The sequence below is a fragment of the Pseudopodoces humilis genome, chromosome 5, assembly GCF_049639895.1.
Source record: "Pseudopodoces humilis isolate 2021_Gansu_Grassland_sample_001 chromosome 5, ASM4963989v1, whole genome shotgun sequence".
In the NCBI taxonomy this organism is placed as follows: domain Eukaryota; kingdom Metazoa; phylum Chordata; class Aves; order Passeriformes; family Paridae; genus Pseudopodoces; species Pseudopodoces humilis.
The window spans coordinates 22,832,731-22,855,862 of NC_142204.1; the positions used below are offsets into that span (position 1 = coordinate 22,832,731).

Below are 23,132 nucleotides of genomic sequence, written 5' to 3' on the forward strand. Positions count from 1 at the left end.
ATAAAAGTTTTTGCTATGTTCATGAACTCTTTGTATACTTACATGATGATGTAGGTGGACTGGTAAGCCCCATGTTTTGCATTCAAAATATGTGAACAGTACCTTTTCTGTAACTGAGAGCAAAATGTCTCTGACTTTTCAAGTTATATCTCTAAAATACCAGTTGGAATTAAGTATTTATGTGGTGAAAGTGTTATTTTCTGTAATTCTTGCTCTCCCAATCAAGTCTATTTATAAAACTCTGCAGCCTTTCTGACTGCTCACTAGTTAACAGCCTAAAGAGCCCAATTTCAACTTGTGTAAATGTTTCTTCATCCTTTGTTTCACTGTGTAAGCACGCCAGGCATGGTGAAAGTTATAACTGTTTTATTTCTCATACTAAGACTCTTGATGTCTAAAGGCCACAGCATTAACCAAAAAATAGACTGAGGGTAATGGGAGACAAACTACTAAGGCAAAGGAAAACAAAGAAATGTTTAATTGCTAATAAAATTAGTGCAGGTCTAGTGCTTGTGTGGTGCATAATTTTAATCTCTCTATTAATTTTCATGGCAGACATATTTCCCTCCTCCCCCCTTTGGAGCACTGAATACTTGTTGTGTCAGGCAACATTTGAGAAAGGCTGCTCAAGGGTACTTTATGCATCAAGCTCTCTTGATTATTTTACAAGTATCATTAACACAGACCAGGTTTTCCCTGGGATTACCAGGTCAGTTTATAAGTTTCTTGGTCATTCCAGAGCTTCCCCACACACACTTGATAGACTTGATGACAAGAGAGCTGACAAAGCAGGAGCAGGCCCAAAGCCAAATAATTAGCTGCTATTTAGGGGAGGTGCCTTGAGGAATTATTTTCCAGCTCAGAGGTTCAAGACTAGAAGAATAAAGGTTGGGATCAATAAAGGAAATAAAAGGTTATGTGAAGAGAAAAGTAGGTTGAGGAGAAAGATGGGCTTGGAGGAAGATGCATGCCACCAGGAGAAAATGGTGAAGCTGGAAAACTTGGTGATCAAAGAGGAAAGAATTTGCAGATGAATAAGACAGGAAGTAGAGGCAAGGCATGGAGATCAGTTGATTACTTCTATCTGTCAATGCAATCTGAGAATATGCATCAATACCTTTTACTGTGATGTTATTAAAGGTACTGATTTTAGAAGTGTTGACTTTAGGAGAATTTGAGTTTCAGCTCATTCTTTTTTTTTTTTTTTTTTTTTTTTTAATACAAGAAACTTAATTTTATAGCACTGTATCAGACTCTCTGAAGTGTTCACAGCTACCAAATGCCTGTGAGATTTTAATTTAGGTCAAGCAGATTGGCTGACCAGTAACTCTGATGGAGACTCTGGTTGTCTGAAGATAGCATCTGGTAACTGAACATAGAATAAGTAAGGTTAGAGGGGGCCACCGGATGTCATACATGCAATGAATAGCTCAAAGATGACCTAATATAAAGGATGTGTTAAACTTGTCTAGTCAAAGTTTGCACCTTTCCCATGACAGAGACCCCATAGTCTTTCTAGGCCTTGTTCCAGTGTCATGTTGAATTATTTTTTTCTTACCTCCACTGAGAGTCTTTTGCTTGTGCAACTCTGTCTCCTTTCAGCAGCTTTCATTGTCCACCTAGGAGAAGAGTCGAGCTGTGTCTGCTCTTTAATCTCACTTTGTTTAGCTGGTGCAGCTGTTATATCTCCCTCCCAGTCTTTTCCTTTTTAAGCTAAGCAAAGTAATTTACTTCAGCTTTTCCTTGAATATTGTGTGTTCCAACCTTATTTGTCCTTGGTTGAGCTCTATCAGACTGTCACTATTTGTCTTGTTTTTGAGGGTCCAAAACTAGTGATAGTATTTCAGATACAGTCTTGTAGTATTCCAGATACAGCCTGATAAGCATTTGCTAGACAAGAAAAATAATTACTCTTGACCTACTGGCTATTGTTTCGCTACCGCAAAAAACCCTAACAAACTGAAGTGGCAGTATAGAGAGAGAAATAAAGGCTATAAACAATGAAGATCTATGAAAGAAGAGGAAAAAGCAAGGATTTGAGCAAAGCTTGGTCAGCAAAATTGCAAATGTTGTGGGTCTGAGACTGTAGTTGTCCAGCCATGCTGTCAGACAGTGGAAAAAAAGCTCTGATCTATTACCTTTTATGATGCAGAGGTCTTGGCAAGGAATATTACTACCTCAGGGCATCTACAGTCTTTCAGGTACCAACAGAGTACATTCCAGGCAGTACCCCAGAGGGTAAGGTCGAGATTCTTATTCATCAGTTTTCCCTTCCTATGCCCGAATGTAAATCATAATGTCATGTCTAAGAGATATAATTTATAGCCAGCCTTCTGGGTGGTCATCTTCACATCTCATAAATTAGATAGCTAGACACTTGTGGGTCAAGTCTGGACTTGCATTGGACTTTGCACTGCATTACTTTAGAGAAAGGATAGATTCTTCCCAATTCTTCCTTACATTTGCTTGTTTCTACATATCCCTATTTTTACTTTCTATGTTACTCTTTTTGTCAGCTGTGCCTTGTCCCAATTTTTGCTCTCATTCTTTTCTTTTTCTTCAGTGGAACACGTTAGTGGTTGTGGTAGATCAGTATATGAAGTTATCTGACTTTTATGTGTAATCTTTTGTTTATCTGACTTCCCAGATATAGAATAAAGGACTATGTTCCTTTTTCCAGCCTTCTCTCCCCTGTTTCCTTTCCAGAGGCACATATTTCACAATGAGATAACTGCAGAGAAAGTTCAAAGAAAGTTCTCTGGATGTCAAAGATCATGAGTCTTTCTTGCAGGTGAACAGCAGAAGATGTCCCAGCTCTTCTCAAATTCTAAAGAAAGATTTAAATTAGTCTCAGATGGGTCTGTGGATTATCATAGTACTCACTGTACAGCAGGGCCTGGGAGTCTTCCTTTTTTTTCAGACTAGGTTTGTTCTTGATACTGCTGGTCAAAATAATTATCAGAGAAGAAGTATTAGTGAGGATGATGCTGTACCATCCAAAGAAATCTTTAGGCAGTGCAGATTATTTTGTTCTGACATGAAGTGTTTACAGTAGAAGAAGTTATTGATATAATTCTGTTCTCAAAGGTTTTTTGTTTTTTGTTGGTTTTTTTTTTCTTTTTATGTCGCAGTCCCCTCACTGTCTGTTTTTGATGCAGTCAAGAGAAAGAAGATTGGAGTGGAGAGAATACAGTGGTGTGGGGTGTTCTCCTTCTGGCAATATCAGCACCAAGGAAAAAGTAAGTAGTATTGAAAATGGATCTAATTCAATACCGCAGAAAGTGATGATTCCACTAAAAGGCACTGGAAACAAAGAAGGGAGTCTGTTTTTTTCTGGTTAGTTAATGAGAATACGTCCAGTTCAATCCCCTACTGAGTACATCTGCTCATGTTTTGAAGGTTACTTGACCATTCTCATTTTAGTAGAATGTATTACAGTGCAGACTATCTCTGGGAGATGCAGAGATATTAACCAAGGTGGGGAGAAAGAGGAAACATATTCTCTTTCATATCCTTGATTGTAATATTGCAGAAATCAGTTTTTATACTATCTCATCTGGGTAGTATTAAAAAACCCTTTTGGCCAACAGCCTGATTTAGTTTTAGAGCAGCCACACAGAATCTAATATGGGAAGAAAAAGGGAAAAGTGAGCGCCTTAAGTTGACTGAGTCTTTGCAATTGCTGGCAAATCCACTGGATGGATCTTCTGACAAACTGGACAGAGTGAGCTGGAGATAGAGCCCTGGTAAATCTAAGAGCCAAAAATTGGCTAAACATCTTGGACAAGTTTGGAAGCTTGTTTCTTGTTTCTTGTCTGGCTCATTTCCTTGTCCCATCCCCCCTTTCTCTGCAGCAGAAGCAGTGTTGAAGGGTGTGCACTCCGTCTGGCAAGCTGTTGGAGGAGTCTCTGGCCTCAAATTACACAGCATGAGAACTCTGTGCACAAAATTAGCAGCAGAGCTCCGTGTATTAGGTGCCAGGGAAAAATGTCACATTCAGCAGAACTCAAGAGGTGAGATGTGGAACAGAAAGAACTGGAACAGGACATCAATCCCCCTCTAGCTTTTACAGTTTTTTTAGCAGACACATCTGAGAGTGTCATAACCACCTTGTTTGGACTAAGAATTATTTGGGTAGTAAATAGATTTTATTGCATGTCTTAGTCACAGGCATTTTTGATTTTTATTCCCCTCCCTTCACTTCCTCCTTTTCCTTTATTTTTAAGTTTTATTTTGGCGTTTTCACGAGGAAAACACCTTTCAGTCATGAAAAAGTGTTGTTGACATACGGTTTTCTGCCCTCTTTTCCACCTACCTGTGTTATGATTCCTGATGAGAAACCCACTGTTATGGCACTGTTTTCACATTGTGCAACAGCTTGTACAAGTTGTTTGTAGTGAAATCTGGAAAAATGAATAAAGTGATGGCAAACAGGGCAAAGGCACTAAGGGAGAGAGGAGCAGCTACTCAAGAACTGTATTCTGTAGATACTACCTCAGTAGTTGCTGTCTCATTCAGAAAAGCTATTACAGCAAAGGTTATGGTTTGGGGGTGTGTTTTGGCTTCTTCCATACGTCATTAAAAGTGATAAAATTCTTGCCACACTACTGTTAGGTTGCCCTGAAGCATATGCATGAAAGAGGCTGCATTAGTATCTGCATGTGGAGATGGATTGTCGAGAAATAAAATGAATTATTTGGGGCTGTGCATGTACACACATACACTCACTGTGTTGTCAGAGCAGACTGCTTTTGTAAGACAAAGTTATCAGGCATGATATTGTTATGATATAGTTATCTTGTTTAATGTATTCCTTCCCATTCATTCTCCTCATCCTGTTGATGTCTGCTCTGTGAGCTGGGCTGGGAAATTGATCTGTGGCTTTAAAAAGTGTTTTTACAGCTGTCTTAGTTAGCTGACGTATTTTGCAGCATAGCCTCAGATGTGCCATCCTGTGAGGCAGGAAAAAAAAACCAAGAGTATGTGAAGACAGGGAATTTCCTAAGCTGTTACTGTTGCCATATACTCATTTCTTGAAATCACAACTTCAAAGTTCTCCAATACCTTTGTTTGGCTCAGATTATTGAAGCAATCCACAAGCACAACGATGTATTCCAAAATTAAATAGTACTCCGAAGAAAGTAATTCTTCATTTCCTTTCCTTGTTCTTTTCTGTAGTAGGACAGGCCTATTGGCTACTGGTGTTGAACATATGTGATAGTTTATCCACTATAGTCTTTTCTGAGGGTTTGGGAATCTGTTCTAAGGCCTGGCATTGGAACATTACTGGCACATTTTTAAAGAGCAACCTTTTTACATTGTTTTCTGTTTGCACTGCAGGTGATTTTGAGTGTAGGTGGGTTGCAAAGAATAACGGTTGTAGTTTCTCACATTTTACCTGATTTTCCCCAAGAATTATATCTGTACTGAGCATTTTTGCTTCTCACCTCCCCCCTCATGAGAAAAGTCTTAGTCAGCCCTATTTTACAGATGGCAAAGATAAGATAGAAGGAATTACACATCAAACCAGTGGCTGAACTTGCTATGGCAGTTAATTAAGAGATCTCTTGTTCAGACCCAGTTTCACATAACGAGGCAGCTTTCTGCCTATTGAGGTATGGGAGACATAAACTCCAGCCTTGCACACTTGAAATGGACAGTCCAGCCACTGATACGAGATTGAATTGCTCGTTGAAATGTTAATTGGTGCATTAATTCCACAATTTTATCTTTCAGGGAGTGAAGGTCTGAGGTAATAAATGGCTGGTAGGTGAGGCAGCAGGTGAGGCAGGCTGTGAGTATATGCTGTGAGGAATACTTTGAACAGCAGAACTTTGAAAAAACACAGGGCTTTGCTATTTATTGCCTCTATATTTGCCACTTGCCTGCCTATCCTAATCTTTAGCCCCCTTGCCCCCTGATTTTATTAAGGAATATTGTCCCAATTTATGAACCATTAGAAAATGAGCCATAAAGTCTCTATAAGGAGCAGACTGGATATTTCTGCACCAGAAAATTGTGCTTCTTTGACTATATCAGTGTATCTTAAGTAGTACAACTCCCCTAGGGTAAAGACAATTATACCAGTGTAAAAGTGCATATCCAAATATAGCTGAGTCCCGAATGAGAAGGTACCTTTGTACCAGTAATAACTAGGTCCACGGTAATGGACAGATTTATTACCTTACCTTTAGAAACCTGAGGTGACAAAGCTGGGAATTTAGCCATTTCATAATTCATATATATTCCTAGGAGACAGATAAAACCTTCATAGGGAGAACTGGCCCACTTGAGGTCTTATTTACTGGCCAGTGGTGCCTGTTTCCCTTAACTTTTTAGAAAACTTCACTTAACTACAGACACTTACCTAAAATTTCTTAATAAGGTAAAAGGAATTTGGTCACAAGATTTCTTCAAATGGATGTTAGGAACAGTGTAGGCTGATTTGAATGCATCAGTGCACAAATTTTAGCAAATCCTGACCCTGTTTTGCCATTTGGGGAAGTACAGTGAAATTTTTTTGGGTAATTTTAGTAGGTCTTTTGAACTTGTGAAATAGATGAAGCAGAATTTTCTTTGTCTTGAGTAGCAATAACTCCAACAGATCTTTTATTCTCAAGATAAATAGGAGACTTAAAACACAAAACCCCCCCTGTCACAAAGGTGCTCTGCTGCTGGGCATTAAAACTAGGTTTTAAAGTTCTGGAGGGATGGTTGTAGGCATAGCTCTCTCAGGACTGCTTGAATGGAACTTTCCTGGTTTTTTGTCTGCAATTGCCAGTTACCAGAATTTCACATTGGAGAAGCTGACTGGAGCACAGGGCTCCACCTCCATCCTGTATCTGTCATGCACAATAGCAGTGACAAGCTCTGCCCTATTTCTTCCTTATTTGTCTCTTTTATCCAGGAAGTGATATGTGATCTGGATGAAGAAATGTTCTCTTCTTGTTTCTGAGCTTCCATTTTTCTCACCTGGGCATCAAATATCCATCTGAGCTCTGCAAGAACAAAAAGCTCCACTTTTCATGCAGAAGTTTCTTCTAACTCTTCCAGTCTAGGTGATTCTGCCCTATCAGGAAGAAATCCTGTATAATTAAAAAGATTTTTAAAGGAAGCAGGTTTATTTTAAAAGAAGAATTGTTTTCCACAGAGAGGAAGATCATAATACTGCTTGTGATATTTCCCTGCATAAGAAAAGCTGGCGAGATCTGCCTATTGAATCATGAACTCTCAAACCTCAGAATGGTACTTTTGGTTGCGTATTTCCAAAATAGCTGATAATGTCAAAAGCGAAACCTCACTTTTTGGGGTGTCTTTTTTTTCCCCTGCAATACTTATTCCTTATTTTGCTCAAGTAGTAGAGGTGAAAAAGCCAAGATTCAGGTATATGATTTAGCTTGATGTTCTGGGAAGAATGTAATTTTAAAAAAATGCTGCTCATTCTTTAACATTTGGTTCTGTAAACCTCTTCCATGTCGAGTAATAATTTATTCTGGAAATGACACCATTAAATTCACTGTCAGGAACTGTGGTAGATGCTGACCTTTAAATTTCTTCAGTCCAAGATGGATTATTCAGTTGTGTTTATATCAGCAGGGCATGAAAAGAGTCTTTTTCTGCAAATACCTACTAGCTATTTTTCACCCTAAAAAAGCAATCATGGAAACTGTGTCCAGATTTAATTCAAAGCACATTTCCAAATTCCATCAATCCATACTCCTGTGGCTTTTTTAATCCCAACACAATGTGTGACAGGGAGAATATCCATAAATTCAGACACTATGAATTGAGCCATTATCAAATGAAGAATACAAAACCAATCAGCTCAACTCTCAACTTATGTCCCCTTTGGTTTTTTTATTCAAAGTTTCAAGTTCAGAAAGATAGGACAACTTCAACTTTTTTTTTTTAATGGTTTGTTTTCCACTGTCCTGATAGCATATGGGAAAGAAACAGTCTTATTACTTACTATTGTGCCAATTGTCTCCTAAGGATTTTGTAGCACTACCTGCAAAAGAGCTCCAAAGATTGCAGGACAGACATGAATAGCTTATATAATGTAACTTCTGTCCAGAAATTTTACAGAACTGTAATTAATTATTAATGTGCTATAATAAAAATAATAGCTAGCTTATACATGGCTGTATTTGAAAATAAATATTGTAAAAGTCTATTAAAGCATTCTGTAAAGCTGGTGGTCAGTACAAATATTATTAAAGGAAAATGGAAAAGATCCCCAAATACTTCCCAAATCAGTGTTATTACAGTTGCAGCTCAGTCTCAAGCAACCACAGGAGACAAGGCATCCAACTGCTAATGATGTGTATGCTACAGAAACAAACATTCCACATCTCTTTTAAAAACAATAGGTTGAATGAAAGTATCTTGCAAGCCAACTCTGCCGTATGTGTTTCTGTTTGATGTTCAGCTTCCTTGCAGTGATAGCTAATGTTATTTCCTTTGCAGATTAATCTGTGATGAGATCAGACATCTTTTAACATTTTTATTCTTGTTTACTTTCTCCTGTCACTTGAAAGATTTATTCTATGGCAGGTGATTGAGCATAACTGCACAGCAGTTTTGTAAGATCAGGTGCATCAGAGAGAATCCATTATTCTATAAAGTCATGCAAAATGGTACAGTAGCTGCTGCCCTAGTGGACATGGGTATGTAGTGCTGTCATCCAAAAGATTCAGCTGAGTATTTCTGCTACATTTTTTGGTTTACCTTTTATCAGTAGTTCATGTATCTCTGATGATTTGGGACTACATTCCTATTTTTCATTGAAATTCCTCACTAGTTTGGTTGTTTGGTTCTAGCTGATACTGTCAGATTTACAGGGTGCTATGTGTCCTTGTACATGTGTTTTCTAACAACAGGTGCATTGGACAGAAGGCCACAGTTTCACAGCTCACAGGCATGTCCAAAATAATAGAGTAGACTGTGAACTGTGAAGAGGCATATAGTGGTGGCAGCATATGGTCATGATTCAGTCATCTGAGGATTCTCTTAGTAGTCTCCTTTAATGGAACAATTTTTGTTTTGTATTCTGTGCACATGGATGAATTCCTGCTTTCTCTTGCACATGTAATTGGGTCAGTGCATAGCACCACAATGACCATGCCAGCCATAGTGTAAAGATGGGGTTTCTCAAAACTGAGAGCTGGCCATGTCAGCTGATGAAATTTTTTACTGCAGGCACATCTCTTGACATAGGTACTGTCATTAGGCTATCAGATTTGTAGTGGATATTTATTTCATTCTTAAAATAATTATTTGAACAGAGAATGTTTGATTAGAGACGGCCTATTTTCTCAACCCATATAAAAGGAATTGTTATTTCTACCATAGCAGCACAATAGTAGAAATGGAAAGAAAACATGTGGTAGTTGAGGCACTGATTTGGCACAGAAGAAGATGTCAAAGCAGTGTTTCCAATCTTAGTCTCACAGCCTTGGTGTTCTCTCTAACCAATCAGCTATCCACTCTTCTGAGGCAGAAATCTGCTTTTTGTCAGAAAAGCAATCTTTTTTTCTGGTTGAGTTCAGAACAAGAAAGTACTGCAGAATCATAAACATTCTTAGTAGGTTTAGCATTATTCTGTCAAGTTAGTATTATTACTAGCTGTGATCTCTAGTAGAAAGTAGTGGAATTGAGCTGCTTTCAGTTTGTTCTACTCATCTTACAGCAAAGCAGTTGCATAGACAATTTGTCTGAGAGTTTCTGCCGACTTGTTTTCAAAAAACCATGTCCCTAGATAAATGATGAACATGTATTTTTGCATTGTGTCATATCCTCTGTCTATTAAAAGATGTACCTGCATTGTATCTAGATTATCTTTCAGGACATTTGAAAAATTAGGATACCCTTTCTATGATTTTCTTGTCAAAGCTATGATATGTAGCAGAGTAGCAGATCACTCAGAAAATACAGTTCAGAATTTTGCTCTCCTGGTTCCTTCTGGTCAAGAGACACTGTATCCCCTCTCAAATTCTATCATGGTGCCTAGAGTTATCCATGGAAAGGAGATGGGTGAAGGATTTACTTCATTAAAATGCGATGCAATGCAGTTACTCTCAAGGCTGATGATTACAGTTGCAAATAGAGTTTTATTTTGAAGGATGCTGGTTGATTTTTTGCTCCATTCAGAAGGGAATTTTTGTTCTTGTCAGCGGAAGGAGGAGAAGGAGGCAAATACGTATTGAACATGAAAATGGAAGAGAGTCAAAGGCAGAAATGGAGAGGCAAGGATGCACATAACAGCTTTTGACTAAGGCAGATAAGCTGTGTTACAACTTCACCATATCGTTAAGAAATCATGGTTTCCTCATCACTTTCTTCCTTTTATTTTCTTCTTGAAAGATTGTTAACTGGTGTTATATAAATGCTTTGTCACTATAGCTTGAGTACAAGCCAGGGCAAGCCATTACCTTGTCTTTGTATGTGGGTTGTTTTGAGCACATGAAGCCAAAAAGATCTTTGGCTTTTAAAGGACTCCTGTCTTACTTTCATTGATCCATCCTTCAAAGCTCATCTCTTGTGCCCGGTGCCCGGGTGTTTGACAAGGCTGATTTTTCTGATGATATATTCTGCTCCCATTTTAAAATTTATTCTTTAGCTCCACCTCCTGGCTCTTGGTCTGTGAAAAGGAGGATCCTTGGGAATCACAGAGCTTTAAGAGGGGATCAGAAGTTTTCATCCTAGTTTACAAATATTAAGGTAGAGCTGTATATGGGGACATTTTAACTGAGGCAAAACAGGCTTTGTTGAGCCCACTCATACTGGCTTTCAACAGAGGCCAGAGCTAGCTGCAAATGTTTCAGAGGAGGGTGGACAATGGAATATGTGGCTCACAGTTTGTGCTTTTTCTTGGGCTTTCAGTTTCTCAATTGTGGCAGTTTTGAGACATGACCGACATCACAGAACAGTCTCTCTTTATTACTGTTTTCCCCCGGTACTTCCTCAAACTTGTGGGGGTGGGGAGGTACAGCAGAAATCGTCTGACACTGAAGCATTAAAAAAAGATCTCTGAGGCCTTGCAAAAGAGTGTTGTTTCATGCAGGGAGAATTACTTTGACTTTGTGGTCTTCCTATTAAACCAGGAACTGCTCAAGAAGTAGAGGAATAGATCTTAATCATCTGGATTTAAGAAGAGCCATGTCTCTTCCCCGACAGCTGCGAGAAAAGAGGTAATGTGTTTCTCCCTGCTCCTGCCTCCCCACAAGCCTCATGTAACTCCCGTGATCTGTTTGGTTAATTGAGATATGAGCATCTTTGGTGATTCTAAAAGGCATCTTGTTATCATAACTTCCACGCTATTAGGCTGCTTAGGGTTATAGAGCAGACCATTTCTTATGCTGGAGTGGACTTTCTCTTTTTGTGGGGAGTATCACCACCTAGGACATAGTGGGTCATTGTCCTCTTTACAACTGCAAAACAGTTTCCCTTTTACTGGAGTTTATGATATGAGTGTTTGTGATATGACTAATTATATATCCTGGTCTCCATAACCACATCCCTCTTCACAGTAAGGGGTAGTATTTAAAGTATTGTGGGTGGTGCTGATTCATGGCATTCTCCTCATACACCAAACTATTGCAAGATGTTGCATCATTACTTCAGAATTTCAAATGGACTACGCCCTGTGGAAGCCCCTGCTTGGGATATTCTTCTAGAAGAATAAACTAAGACAACAACCACTTATTTTTTTTTAGGATTATCAGAATATTTAACATTTTCTCAGCTTGGCATTTCTTAGGTGACCCTTTTAAAAGCCCTTCTATATCTCATTTGTTATCCTTTCTTCCTCATTCTAAATGCTTTTTACTCAGGTCTTAATATAAATATCCCTCTAACAACACTGAGTTAAAAGACTGAAGAAAAGGTGAATTTATCTGCTACTTGTCAAAGCTGTTGCACCAAGGGGAAGGTCGTAGACGAAGAAACACCTGCCAATCCATGCTTTTTTGTTGTGTGGACAGTACAGACCAGTAACACGACTTTGTGGTCATATGGCTGCTCGTTAGCGATCCTTCCTTCTTACTTCCAATCCAATCCTTTCTAGGATTTGCAAAGCTCATTCCAACCTTGCCTAATTCCAAGTGTTCCTTCACACATCTTTGACATTTTCAAATAAGTATCTTTGTGCTTGCTTCAGGTTATCTGCTGTGATGGGGCAATAAATACCAAGGTTGTAGGTTTGATCCCTGTGTGGGCCATTCATTTAAGAATTGGACTGGATGATCTTTGTGGGCCCCTTCCAACTCCAAATATTCTGTGATTCTGTGGTGAATCTTACCTGCTGTGACTGGGAGGTGTCTCTCCAAATATTTGATAGCCTACTCTTTTTTTCCCAGGCTTCTTTTAAGAATTTGCTTTATTGTGATGTTTACAAGAAAACTTGACATTTTGACAGCTGGTGTAGGCATCACTAGTTTTGATACAGAGTTTTTGTTTCTTTGTTCTTTTTCTGTTTGTGTTTATTTAGTTGTTTCTTTTCTTATATGTATGTGGTACATTTTACACATCTTGCACAGGGTATAAAGTTTTTAGGATTTAGCTTTGTGCTGTCAGTTTCTACAGCACCTTGCATAACAAGCTCTTTTCTCAGAACTGTTTCCTATTCCCTACAGTAATGCAGTAATAATAGCAGCATAAATCATGATATATAATGATCTCCTTAGAATAAGATCAACTGATGCAGAGCTCTTATTGTAAATCTCCTAGATCAAGGAAGGATTAAGAATGCATCCACAGCTGATCACATTTCTCAGGAAAAGCTTAGCAGTTCAAGTGTTTGTTTTGTAGTCCTGCTTCTCGAGGAAGAATAGGAATGAGAGGGGTATTGGCCACTGACTTGTGCTAAATTTATTGAAACTTGACATCTCAAGATCAGACCTCCAGAGGAAGAGAATGACACCATGAGTTTCTAATGTCTTAATTTTGATATGATATTGTCTATCTTTGTTCTATGTGGCATAGGATACCTCAAAGGCTATTACCAGTATGAGTAACCTAAATCTTCTGTTCTTGCTTCACAGCGATTTTGACCAGCTTCCAGATGATGTACCTGTTTCAGCTAATATTGCAGATATTGAAGAGAAGAAAGGCTTTACTAATTACTATGTAAGAAGGGAGATTTATCCTGCCTCTATATGCCTTCACCTGTGACTGGTTTGGTTGTGGGAAGCAAAATGTGGTTAATCTGGTGTAATTGCTTTTTGGCATGGGTAGTTCCATGTGGAAGACTTAGTGCTTTCTTTTTCTGTAATGGAGTATAGTTATCCCAGATGCAGTCTAAAAACTTATTTTCTGAATGAAATGTGGGAGATATCCTCTAACATCATAATTCTTTCCTAATATCTGGTTTGTTTCCTGTTGGAGTCCTGTACCATTGGTGAAGTTAGTGGAAACGTAATTCAGAGGGTAGAAAGGCAGAGTCTTGTCTCATTTTTCCATGGTACTGGCAAGTTAGGATGCTCCCATCTTCACAGGAGGTAGTATATTAAGACACAAAAGAGCACACAGGAAGGGAATATTAGGGAAAGGCATTAACATTTTCTGAAGGTTTGAATATGACCAGCTCAGTCTGACTTCTGCTGGAGACACTGCTCATAAAAACACTCCCACTGTAGAATTCAGGTTTTACACTGGAATAGAGTGATGTTTCATTGCTGTCTTTATGTTTGTGGAAGGATCTGGCTGCAATATGACTTAGAGGTCAGTGCATAGAAATGTGGGGTTCCTTTAGAGCAAAGCAATTTTGTCAAGAGATAAAATAAAATAGTGGTTGAAGGAGGGCAGACCATAATTTCTGCAATTGTGTATATTAAAGTCAAAAAGAAGTATGTCTTCAATTCTGATGTCTGTCTCTAGATTTAGATCTCCAAGTTCTCTTATTGTAAAATATTTGTATTTGTCTCCCTAATGTATTTTTTTTGTCACTGAAGAAAAGTGTGCAAGCATAAAGTTGAATGTAGTAATTTCATGTTTCCTTCTAAGATTATAAAGGGGACATGCTTCATATGCAAGCTGGACCCACACAAATACCACACTGGTGCTACCTTGTTATTTCCTAGTTCCTGAATTCGCAGATGCTTCACTGAAGGCTTGCTTTCCTCTCTGCTCCTAAGAGAATATTCCCACTAATGGAGCACTGATCTTATGTTCCTATTTTATTCCTCACATTCATCTGGTGAGTATTTATAGGTATGAACATCAGCCTGGATCCCTCTTCTCTGTTTCAGATGTTTGTCATTGAAGTAAAGCTTAAAGGCGGTGGCAGATACCTGATTTTCCGGCGCTATCGTGAGTTCTACGCCCTGCACACCAAACTAGAGGAGAGATATGGTCCAGAGAACAATAACAGCCCATTTACCTGCACACTGCCTGTACTGCCAGGTAAGCTGTCAGTACCAAACCTTTGCATAACTAGCAGCTTTCTCAGCTCCAGGCTGTCCTAAAGAGGAATGCAGTGAGAGAAGTAGTTGTGACAAGGAGCTAATTCCTGGCTATGGATGCCAGAGAAGTCATGTTCCATTGACAGTCCCTTCATTTGTGGTAAAGTTCATTTAGAAACCTTAAATCCTCTAGAAAATGTGTAGGTTTTTTTGAGCTTCTACTTCCTCTTGATTCCTTTCTCTGACAGCCTACTTTCTTCTTCCTTTTTTTTTTTTTCTTCTTTTTATTTTTTTTTTTTGTCCCTTCAATAGCTGTCACAGGTTTTATATTTTCCAGGAAAAGTTTTTGTTGGTGCCAAAAAGGAAATTGCTGAGAACAGGATTCCTATCCTAAATGTCTACATGAAGGTAAAACTTAATTTTAAAGTAAAGAATGCACTGATCACTTCAGATACTTAGCCATTGAAGTCAGCTAAGACAGACAGTTCTGTTAGAGTTCTAAGTATCTGCTTCTCTCTGTACTGCTTTCCTGAAGGCACAGTGCCCACACTGTGGTACAATCTGGAGTCCCCTTCCCCAGATTGTTCAGACTGTAGGATCTGCTGGCATATGCAGTTCACAAAGGCTCACTCTCTGCCTTCACATACAGACAGATATCCTTACCAAAACCCCCAAGATGTATGAGGAAATGGTGAATCTCCAGGTTTTTCATGAATACAGAGTTGGAGTGTGCATCCAAGGGATTAGGAGTGGGTGTGTGGCCTGTGCTTTAACTCCACCCACCATCTAAGTGCCATGCAGCCTCTTGCTCACTCCCTCCTCCCCTAATGGAATGGGGAGGACAATTGGGAAATGGTAAAACCCATGCATTGAGATAAGAACAGATTAATAATTGAAATAAAGTAAAATGCAATAGTAATAAATAATTGTAATTGGAAGGGAGGTGATCAAAAAGAGAGAAATAAAACTATAGAAGAACAAAACCAAATGATGCGCAATACAATTGCTCACCACCGGCTGACCGATGCCCAGCCAGTCCACTGAGCAGTGATGAGTAGCTCCTGGGCAACTCCCTGCAGTTACATACTGGGCATGATGTCCTATGACATGGAATATCCCTTTGGCTAGTTTAGACCAGCTGCCCTGGCCGTGCTCCCTCCTGACTTCCTGTGCAGCTCCTCACTGGCAGGACTTGGGAAACAGAAAAGTCCTTGGCTTAGCCTAAGTAAGCCACCAGTTAGAGACAACTAAAACATCTGTGTGTTACCAACATTATTCTCATGCTAAATCCAACACACTGTACCAGCTACTAAGAAGAAAACTGACTCACAGCCAGAATCAGGACAGGTAGGTTTCTTAGAGTACCTGAATTACAGTGAAGATGCAGCATACATCAAGGAGAGATATTCTTCGTGTGCAGGTTAACTGAAGACCTGAACTTCAAATCAGTAGAAGTCTGAAGCACTGGCCGAGACTTCCACTACTTAAGATTGCCTTCTTTCCACAGTCATTCATGTTCTGAAGAAAAAGACAAAAAGCAATTTACTCCTGCAGTAAATCAGGTACAAAAAGAGGGAAGGAATACATTGGCCAACTCCAGGAGTAAAGAGGAGAGACTGTCAGCTGTTCAGCTGTGTCCTGCTGAGTGAGAAGGGAGAGGAGGGAGATTTCTGGCAGTAATGAATATCCTTCATGATCCTGTAGGTCAGAGAGGCATATTTGTTACATGTAAATAAATAGAGAATTGGTCTCTCCCACTGTTACACTCTGCTTCCTGCTTGCTCTTGGCACAGAACCTACTCTGCCTCCCTGCTTGGGTGTTGATGGATGAGGACGTTCGGCTGTTCTTCTATCACTCAACCTTTGATGGTGAGCAGGTGCCTCACAGACTGAGACGGCTTCGCCCACGGACACGCCGAGTGTAAGTGATTGACATGTTTTTTTCAGTGTTGCTTGACGTAAGAGATGTCCAGTTTTGGGGGTGGGGGGGAGAGGGATGAGGATCACCACTGTGTTTTCCAAGTGAATCCATGAATCCCTAATTATGAGGGTTTTTGTGGTGGAGTCAACACAGAGTGTTTCTTATTTTCAGTAATCTCAAATTTCTAAAGTGGATGTGGTACTTGCATTAAAGGAAAATTCCTAAATGAGAGTATACCTTGATTTTTAAAAATAAATAATAAAAATAAATAAATAATAAAAATAAATAAAAAATAAAATAATAAAAATCTGCCTATATTTCTTTAAAGATACTCTCTATAATAACGTGCAGAATATACAGGCCAAGCTTAAGGACATAGGCTTGCACCACTGAAGTCAATGTGAGTTTTGGCACTGAATTCAGTGAGAACTGGTTCAGACACTAAATGAAACTGAATGCTTAATTTGTTCCTGTCCTTTGCCTAAACAGGGGTCTGTCCTCCATAGCAGCATTGACACCCCTTTGGAGAACTGCTAAGTAGATGTCATACTTCATTACCCTTCAGATAAATTCATTCTCTTTTCAGCATGCCAAAGGTGGACTCACTTCCTTTTCACCTACCTCAAACAGTGCAAAAGCTGCATGTGTATATGATGGCAGAGTTTGTACTAAATGCTGTAAAAGCTAGAAACAATGATGCCCAGAAGGCAGAGTAGAGGGACTGAGCAGTGCTGTGGAAAAGAGGTCCAGAATACTGACTGCATTGAGAATTCCATCTGTTCTCAGCAGCAGACACCATCAGATTGCTGCTGCTCTGCACTGAAACTGAGAGAACTAGGGCAGTGTTGTTGCATCCATATTTATTTACTTCACTGCTGCACACAGATTCTCATGCAGTTTCTCTGGTGATCTATGGCGTACATGCCCCTTAAACAGTAAAAACACAGACACTGCACTACTGACTGTGTAGCATTTTTAATGACTTAGAAGGTTGTTTACCTCCCTGTTGTCTCATTTCTTTGCAGTAAGAGCATTTCAGATCAAGTGCCTATTTTTGACCGCACCGCAGCTCCACGGGCTGAGGTGAGTACTCTGCACAACCTGTCATAGGACAGGAGATTAAACTGTTTTACTTTGGTACCTCATCCATCAAGTTACCTTTTTTAATTAGAGCTTGGGAGAAGAAAGTGAAATCAACAGAGAAAAAACAATTGATTTTAACAACAGGGAATGAAACAAAGGATAGAAAGAGGTGTTCTGTTCCTTATCACTTGAGTAATAAGAAGGTCCATGGTGAAATCAGAATGACAGGAGATTCAAAACTGAGACATGTACAGCTTACTGCCAAATTTACTGTCCATATTTGCATAGTGCTACCCATAAGTTAAATCTAAAACAGGCATAAGCTTCAGCTTCATTGACTTCATCATATGCTTAAAAGCTTTGCAGGCATCTTAGTATTTTCTGTAACATAAATGTTCTGCGGAAAAATGCCCATACTCTTGGTCTTTTGTGGTATATTTTCTCAGTATTAAGCACGTGAGACTGCTTCATAACCAGTATTTGTCTGAGCAGGGTCTTGCTTCCTGAAACACGTGACTTTGCCATATAAGATTAAAAAACCCATGCACCTGCTTTGAGGTTGGTTGGTTTAGTTTTTTACACAGAGAAAGACAGGTCTTGGAACAGTCATATCTCTTGGGTTTTCTCTATTAATTTATTTGTACTGAATATACCTACCAGAACTTTTCAAAAGGTGAAAAAAGGCTTTTGAAAGAGCTGTTAAGCAGACATATGAACCACTAGCACAAAATTTTTCTATTTTTTGTTTTATTTTTTTATTTTTTATTTTTTAGCCTTTTTTTTTTTTTTTAAATTAAGAGAACTCTTGGCATTAACAAGACCAGAAGAACCATTGCAACGCAGAATAAAGAAGTTCTTTTCATTTTTGCTCCTCTAAGACCATTTAAATGACTGCCATGTTCTCAAAGGACAATGGGGGAGATGTGCATTTTTGACAACTCATCCATTTTAGCTATCCAACTTTTTGCTAGGGTGGTAGCATGTATTTGTCTCTTGTTTTTTTTTTTTTTTCCCTGAAGAGGGCATCTAAGTTCCATTTTAACAGCACGTCAATTTCCCAGGCTTTTCCAAATCTCCCAGTTCAGAATACAGACCTGCAGCAAATCGAAAAGCTGTAAAGCTGCAATGAGAAATAATATATTATTTCAATTCTCAGAATTTCAAGCTGTCAGTTGGCTTCAGCTCTGTTGTCTTAATTGCCCTTAAGTGCTTTCAGCTTATGTATATTTATTTCTCTGGTGCTCAGTGTTCTGCCACTTTAAGAATCCCTATATGTAGCTCTCTCAGGGCCGTGTTTATCCTAGTGCTTTCACTGCTTTTTCAAAGCAGTTTTGTGTGAGCTGAGCACGAGAAGAGGTTATGAGAACTGCAGACTACGGTCAAATACATCTGACCTTATCCCAGAAATACATATGTGGTGATAAAGTGCATGCTGCCTTGCTGCTTTATGCTTTCTCCTCAAGAAAACAGCAGAAAGATTTACTTTCGTAATTCTGTGAATCAATAATTTTGAGGTTATTACTTTCCACAGGCACTGTTTGATTTTCCTGGAACCAATAAACTGGAACTCAGCTTCAAGAAGGGAGATTTGATCTATCTACTCAGCAAAGTAAACAAAGACTGGTTAGAGGTAAGACAGCAATAGCAGTACTGAATGATTAGCATACCTTGAAATATATGAGTAGAAAGGGCTCTCCTGGTCCTGTGACCTGCCTCTTCCTTTCAAGGAGAAACTGTATCATAATCAGGTCTTACTGTCAAGAGTAAGTCCTTGATTCCAAATTAGTAATTATTTGGTTACTTGATGGTTTTTAGCTTACAAATTTTCTGCCCTCCAGACTTCAGTTCTCATTTGCATTTGCTTCTGCTGGAATGTTTTTAAATTCTTTGGAAGTGATTAGAACACAGAAAGGCCACAGAAAGGAGATGGAAACTCCATTTCAGTGATTAATTGTTTTCTTGCCTCAGGGTGAGTTGATGTATGCTTCATGCTTCATACCACAACACACGTCAGCCTGATTAGAGAGAACTTGGGTAATGCAGCAGTGTTCTGAAAAAAGGATGAGGGGAACATACTGTGTGTTTGCTGATATGATATCTCTGCTTGCTCAAACACCACAGCCTTCCTTGCTAACCATCTGACTTTAATTTTTTACACACTGTTTCACTCCCCTGCCTAGTATTTGACTATGTAATTGTATAATCTTTGAAGGGATGCCACCATAGAATTTCTTTTCTTGATTATAGTGGAAAAATTCTTACTGTTGTTTCTGTGTAAATTAATTGAATTCCAGAACCTATTGCATATGGCCAAAATGGCATGGTTTTCGAGATTCTAACATTTCCTACAATTCCAGGGAACTGCTGATGGTGCCACTGGGATTTTCCCATGTGCTTTTGTGAAGATCATAAAAGATTTACCGCAGAAGGAAGAAACCATTAATAAAGTTCGCTGTTATTACTATGATGAAACTGTGAGCACTGTCAGGTAGTAATAAAATAGTCTTCCAGTTTATAGCTGAAGAAACACCAACAATTCTCTTGTCATGATAGGTAATGATTAGATGTATTCTAAATGCAGGGATATCGCAGTGGATGAGGATCTGAGCAGCATTCCATCATTCAAAGATCTAATGGCATTGATGAGGTACAATGCAAGCACTTGATTATATATTTGATGTTAAATATTTGTTAAGGTCATTCTGGTTTGAGATTTTCCACATTATACTTGGTCATCACTATGTTTTGTGTATGAAGTACTTTTCAAATGTCTTGAAGAAGTTGCACTTTGACTTGGACCAGGGCCATCTGTGCAGATACTAGTTCTTCTTGGGATTGTCAATGAGTAAGGAATGATGCACACTTCTGACTCAATTGTGATGGGTAGAAATTTCCATTTCTTGTATTAAGAGCCATACTCCCATAAAAGCATCTTTCGTCTAGGACATTTCTTCAGGATGTAGGACATGGCCTTCTAATACTTGTTAAACTAGTGTTAAACTAGATTAATCTGGTGTTGAACATCAACAATTTGGAACATTAAATATTTGTAATTATTGGTAATAGAGCACCTGTTCTAATATTCTTACACTCTTCAGGAAGAGGAAAAACAAGTAGGCAAAAGTGGGTAGTAACAACCATCAGCTCTTTTGCATGGTAATTCTATCAAACACACAGTTGAATTGTGCCATTTATGTGATGTTACTGGAAATGGTTCTTGGTTCTGATAGATTTCTTAGCGTAAACACAACACAACATGAATATGGCTATATGATTTCTAGTACTAGCTGTATCAAGAAAACCAAGACACCCAAGGCTTTGTGTGGCTTTTATCAAAATTAATTAGATTGTCAGTATGTTGTTCATCATGTAGCACCTCCCAGGCATTCCTTGATTTCTGGGGATCAATCCATTTCTTTTCTCCCAGGCAGGAGTTTAACCAAGATGACATTGTTTTGAATTACCGGGACCCCGATGGTGATCTGATCCGCTTGCTCTCTGATCAGGATGTTGAACTCATGGTGTCTCAGAGCAGAAGAAGTCCCTCTGAGAAGCACTTTTTCCCTTGGAAGTTGCACATCACTCACAAAGATGACTTGGGTGTCTACAACACTAGTCCAGGAACAGGTGCTACTCAAACAGTAGGAGCAATATAAGTGCTATATAGATATCTCTCTCTGCAGGCAGTTTCCTTCAACATGTCTTTGAAGTGTCCTTGAAATGAGTAATTTTTTAGTAATATATCGCCTTTCAATGTAAAATCTGTACTTAGTTAACTTCTTCAGCTTTTTAGCACTCATCTGCAGTAGAGACATCTACATAGAGACCAGAGAAAATGAGGAATAGAGGAATAAAATCACGGGCCATGTTCACAAAGTTAGTCTGCAATAGAGGTCTCCTGAGCCCCTAGACCTGCTCTAGTCTCTGTTCTCACTCCCAAGGCTAATCATTTGTCCAGAATGTATTCATAAAATTTCCTTTTTTTTTTTTCTGGACTCACATAAATTTCATTTGCTTATCTGAAGGTTTGTGTGCCACTGTGTAATTATTTATCTCATGTTGGAGTCTGATTGGATGTTCAGAGTTTGTCCTAGGAGCATCAAGAAAACTTTTTTGGATTTCAGTGAAGAAATTGCAGGTCATCTTAGCTTTCTTCTTTTCCACTGACCAGTATATTGATTTCTGTGAATCAAACCTAGTACCCCTGTGGTGTTCTGTATAGACCTTTATATAATTGTACAGTCTACTTATTTTCATGTTCTGGGAAAATGTGTAGGATGTCTAGTCAAACAGCAATTTCTTCTCTATCTTCTGCTTTGTGACACTGCAATTCAAAGTAGAACTAACAAGAAATTACTGTATCAGATTCTTCAATAAATAAAGTTCATCAGTTTTTATTTGAAAGTGTTTTTTTTGGGGTGTGGGGAGTTGTTGACATTATTTTACTGAAATAATACAAAATGTAACTTCCTACTTCAGGGGCATTGTAGCAATGCAGTTTAGAAAGGAGATGAAGTAATAGCAACGATTGTGCCAATGATATTACATGTTGTGATACATAAGAAAATGCACTGTTAAGTTTGAAACCTGACAGCAGGTACAGTCTGCAAAGGTTCTGGTGTGCAAGATTCCCTGTTACTTGTTCCTGGAGTTCAACAGAGCAAGTGGCACTCAGAGATTTTCACTGACAGCTAGATCCTACGATGTAACCAGCAGCTCAGCATGTCTCTCTCAAAATGGAGGAACAATTTCAATGAGAAAGGAAAAGGAGAGAAAATGTCTGCTGGGAAACCACTGTCCTCTTTTATAAGGGTGCTGAAAGAACATAAACACACTGGCCTTTGAAAATCGGAGCAGGATGGTCCCCCTCTGCCTTTAAACTACAATGCAAAATAAATTCTTCCCATCTAGCCAAGTTACCTCTTCCCCTAACTGTCTGCAGGTTTTATATGGACACTTTCTGATACACAGTTTCCCCAGAAATTCTCCATATTCTTTGTCTTGCTTTGCATGTTTCCCTTGTTTCCCTTATGCACGATACTTCTCTCTTTTTTTTTTTTTTTTTTTTGTTTTTGTTTATTGATGCAGTTCTGATGAGAGAATAACTGTGCCAACTGTGGTTTTGGTCAGTACCATGGGGATTGAGAGGAGGAGTAGCAGTGCAGGACAGACAGACAGACTCTGTCAGTTATATTCTGTATCTGGGGACTCATCTGAGCCCCCACAGCTTATCCCTGAGAACACAAACCTGAACATGTCTCTCCCTTATGGCTGCCAAACTTTCCTAAGTTGTTTTTTTTTCTTTTTTTATGGTTGGATTAAAAGACCAGGCTGCCTTAGATGTAGGTTAACTTCAGATCAACTACTCTCACCAGTTTTCTTTCGTTTCCTCTATGTATTATAGTACTTATAATTTATTATTAATTGTTCTTGAAATCGGTAAAACTTAGAAATATTATGCAAAATAAAGAGTGACAGAGATAAAGGTAGTTCACACTCCTCCAGTATAGATGCACAAACGAAAGCCCAGAGGGATCCCTGCCATGAAGATTGTCTAGTCTAAAGCAAGAAACAGCAGAGGAGTGAAAACCATAAAATTCTTCATCTTTCTTACTTCTGCTGCAGTCAGTCCAGTCAATCCTTTGTCTTTCTTAAAATAGTTAAGTCTCATGATCTGGTAATTGTTAACACACAGATTGGCAATGACAAACTTCCTTTCCCTCCCTTCC

General features: G+C 38.8%; 1 protein-coding gene across 3 annotated transcripts; it reads left to right on the top strand.

Annotated features, from left to right (window-relative positions):
* The first annotated feature begins 3,220 nt into the window (after positions 1-3,220).
* On the top strand, positions 3,221-21,800 carry NCF4 (neutrophil cytosolic factor 4). Of its 3 annotated transcripts, XM_088055406.1 has the most exons (11): positions 3,221-3,239; positions 11,103-11,189; positions 13,041-13,125; positions 14,247-14,400; positions 14,737-14,807; positions 16,193-16,320; positions 17,346-17,403; positions 18,935-19,033; positions 19,761-19,891; positions 19,985-20,050; positions 20,831-21,800. In XM_088055406.1, the coding sequence occupies exons 2-11, from the start codon at positions 11,158-11,160 to the stop codon at positions 21,057-21,059; spliced, it is 1,053 nt and encodes a 350-aa protein (XP_087911532.1). In that variant the 5' UTR covers positions 3,221-3,239; positions 11,103-11,157; the 3' UTR covers positions 21,060-21,800. The 3 variants fall into 3 exon arrangements, with proteins under 3 accessions (XP_087911532.1, XP_005527630.2, XP_087911531.1); XM_005527573.3 differs by lacking the exon at positions 3,221-3,239 and having other exon boundaries at positions 10,988-11,189; XM_088055405.1 differs by lacking the exons at positions 3,221-3,239; positions 11,103-11,189 and having other exon boundaries at positions 13,006-13,125.
* The last annotated feature ends 1,332 nt before the right edge of the window (positions 21,801-23,132 follow it).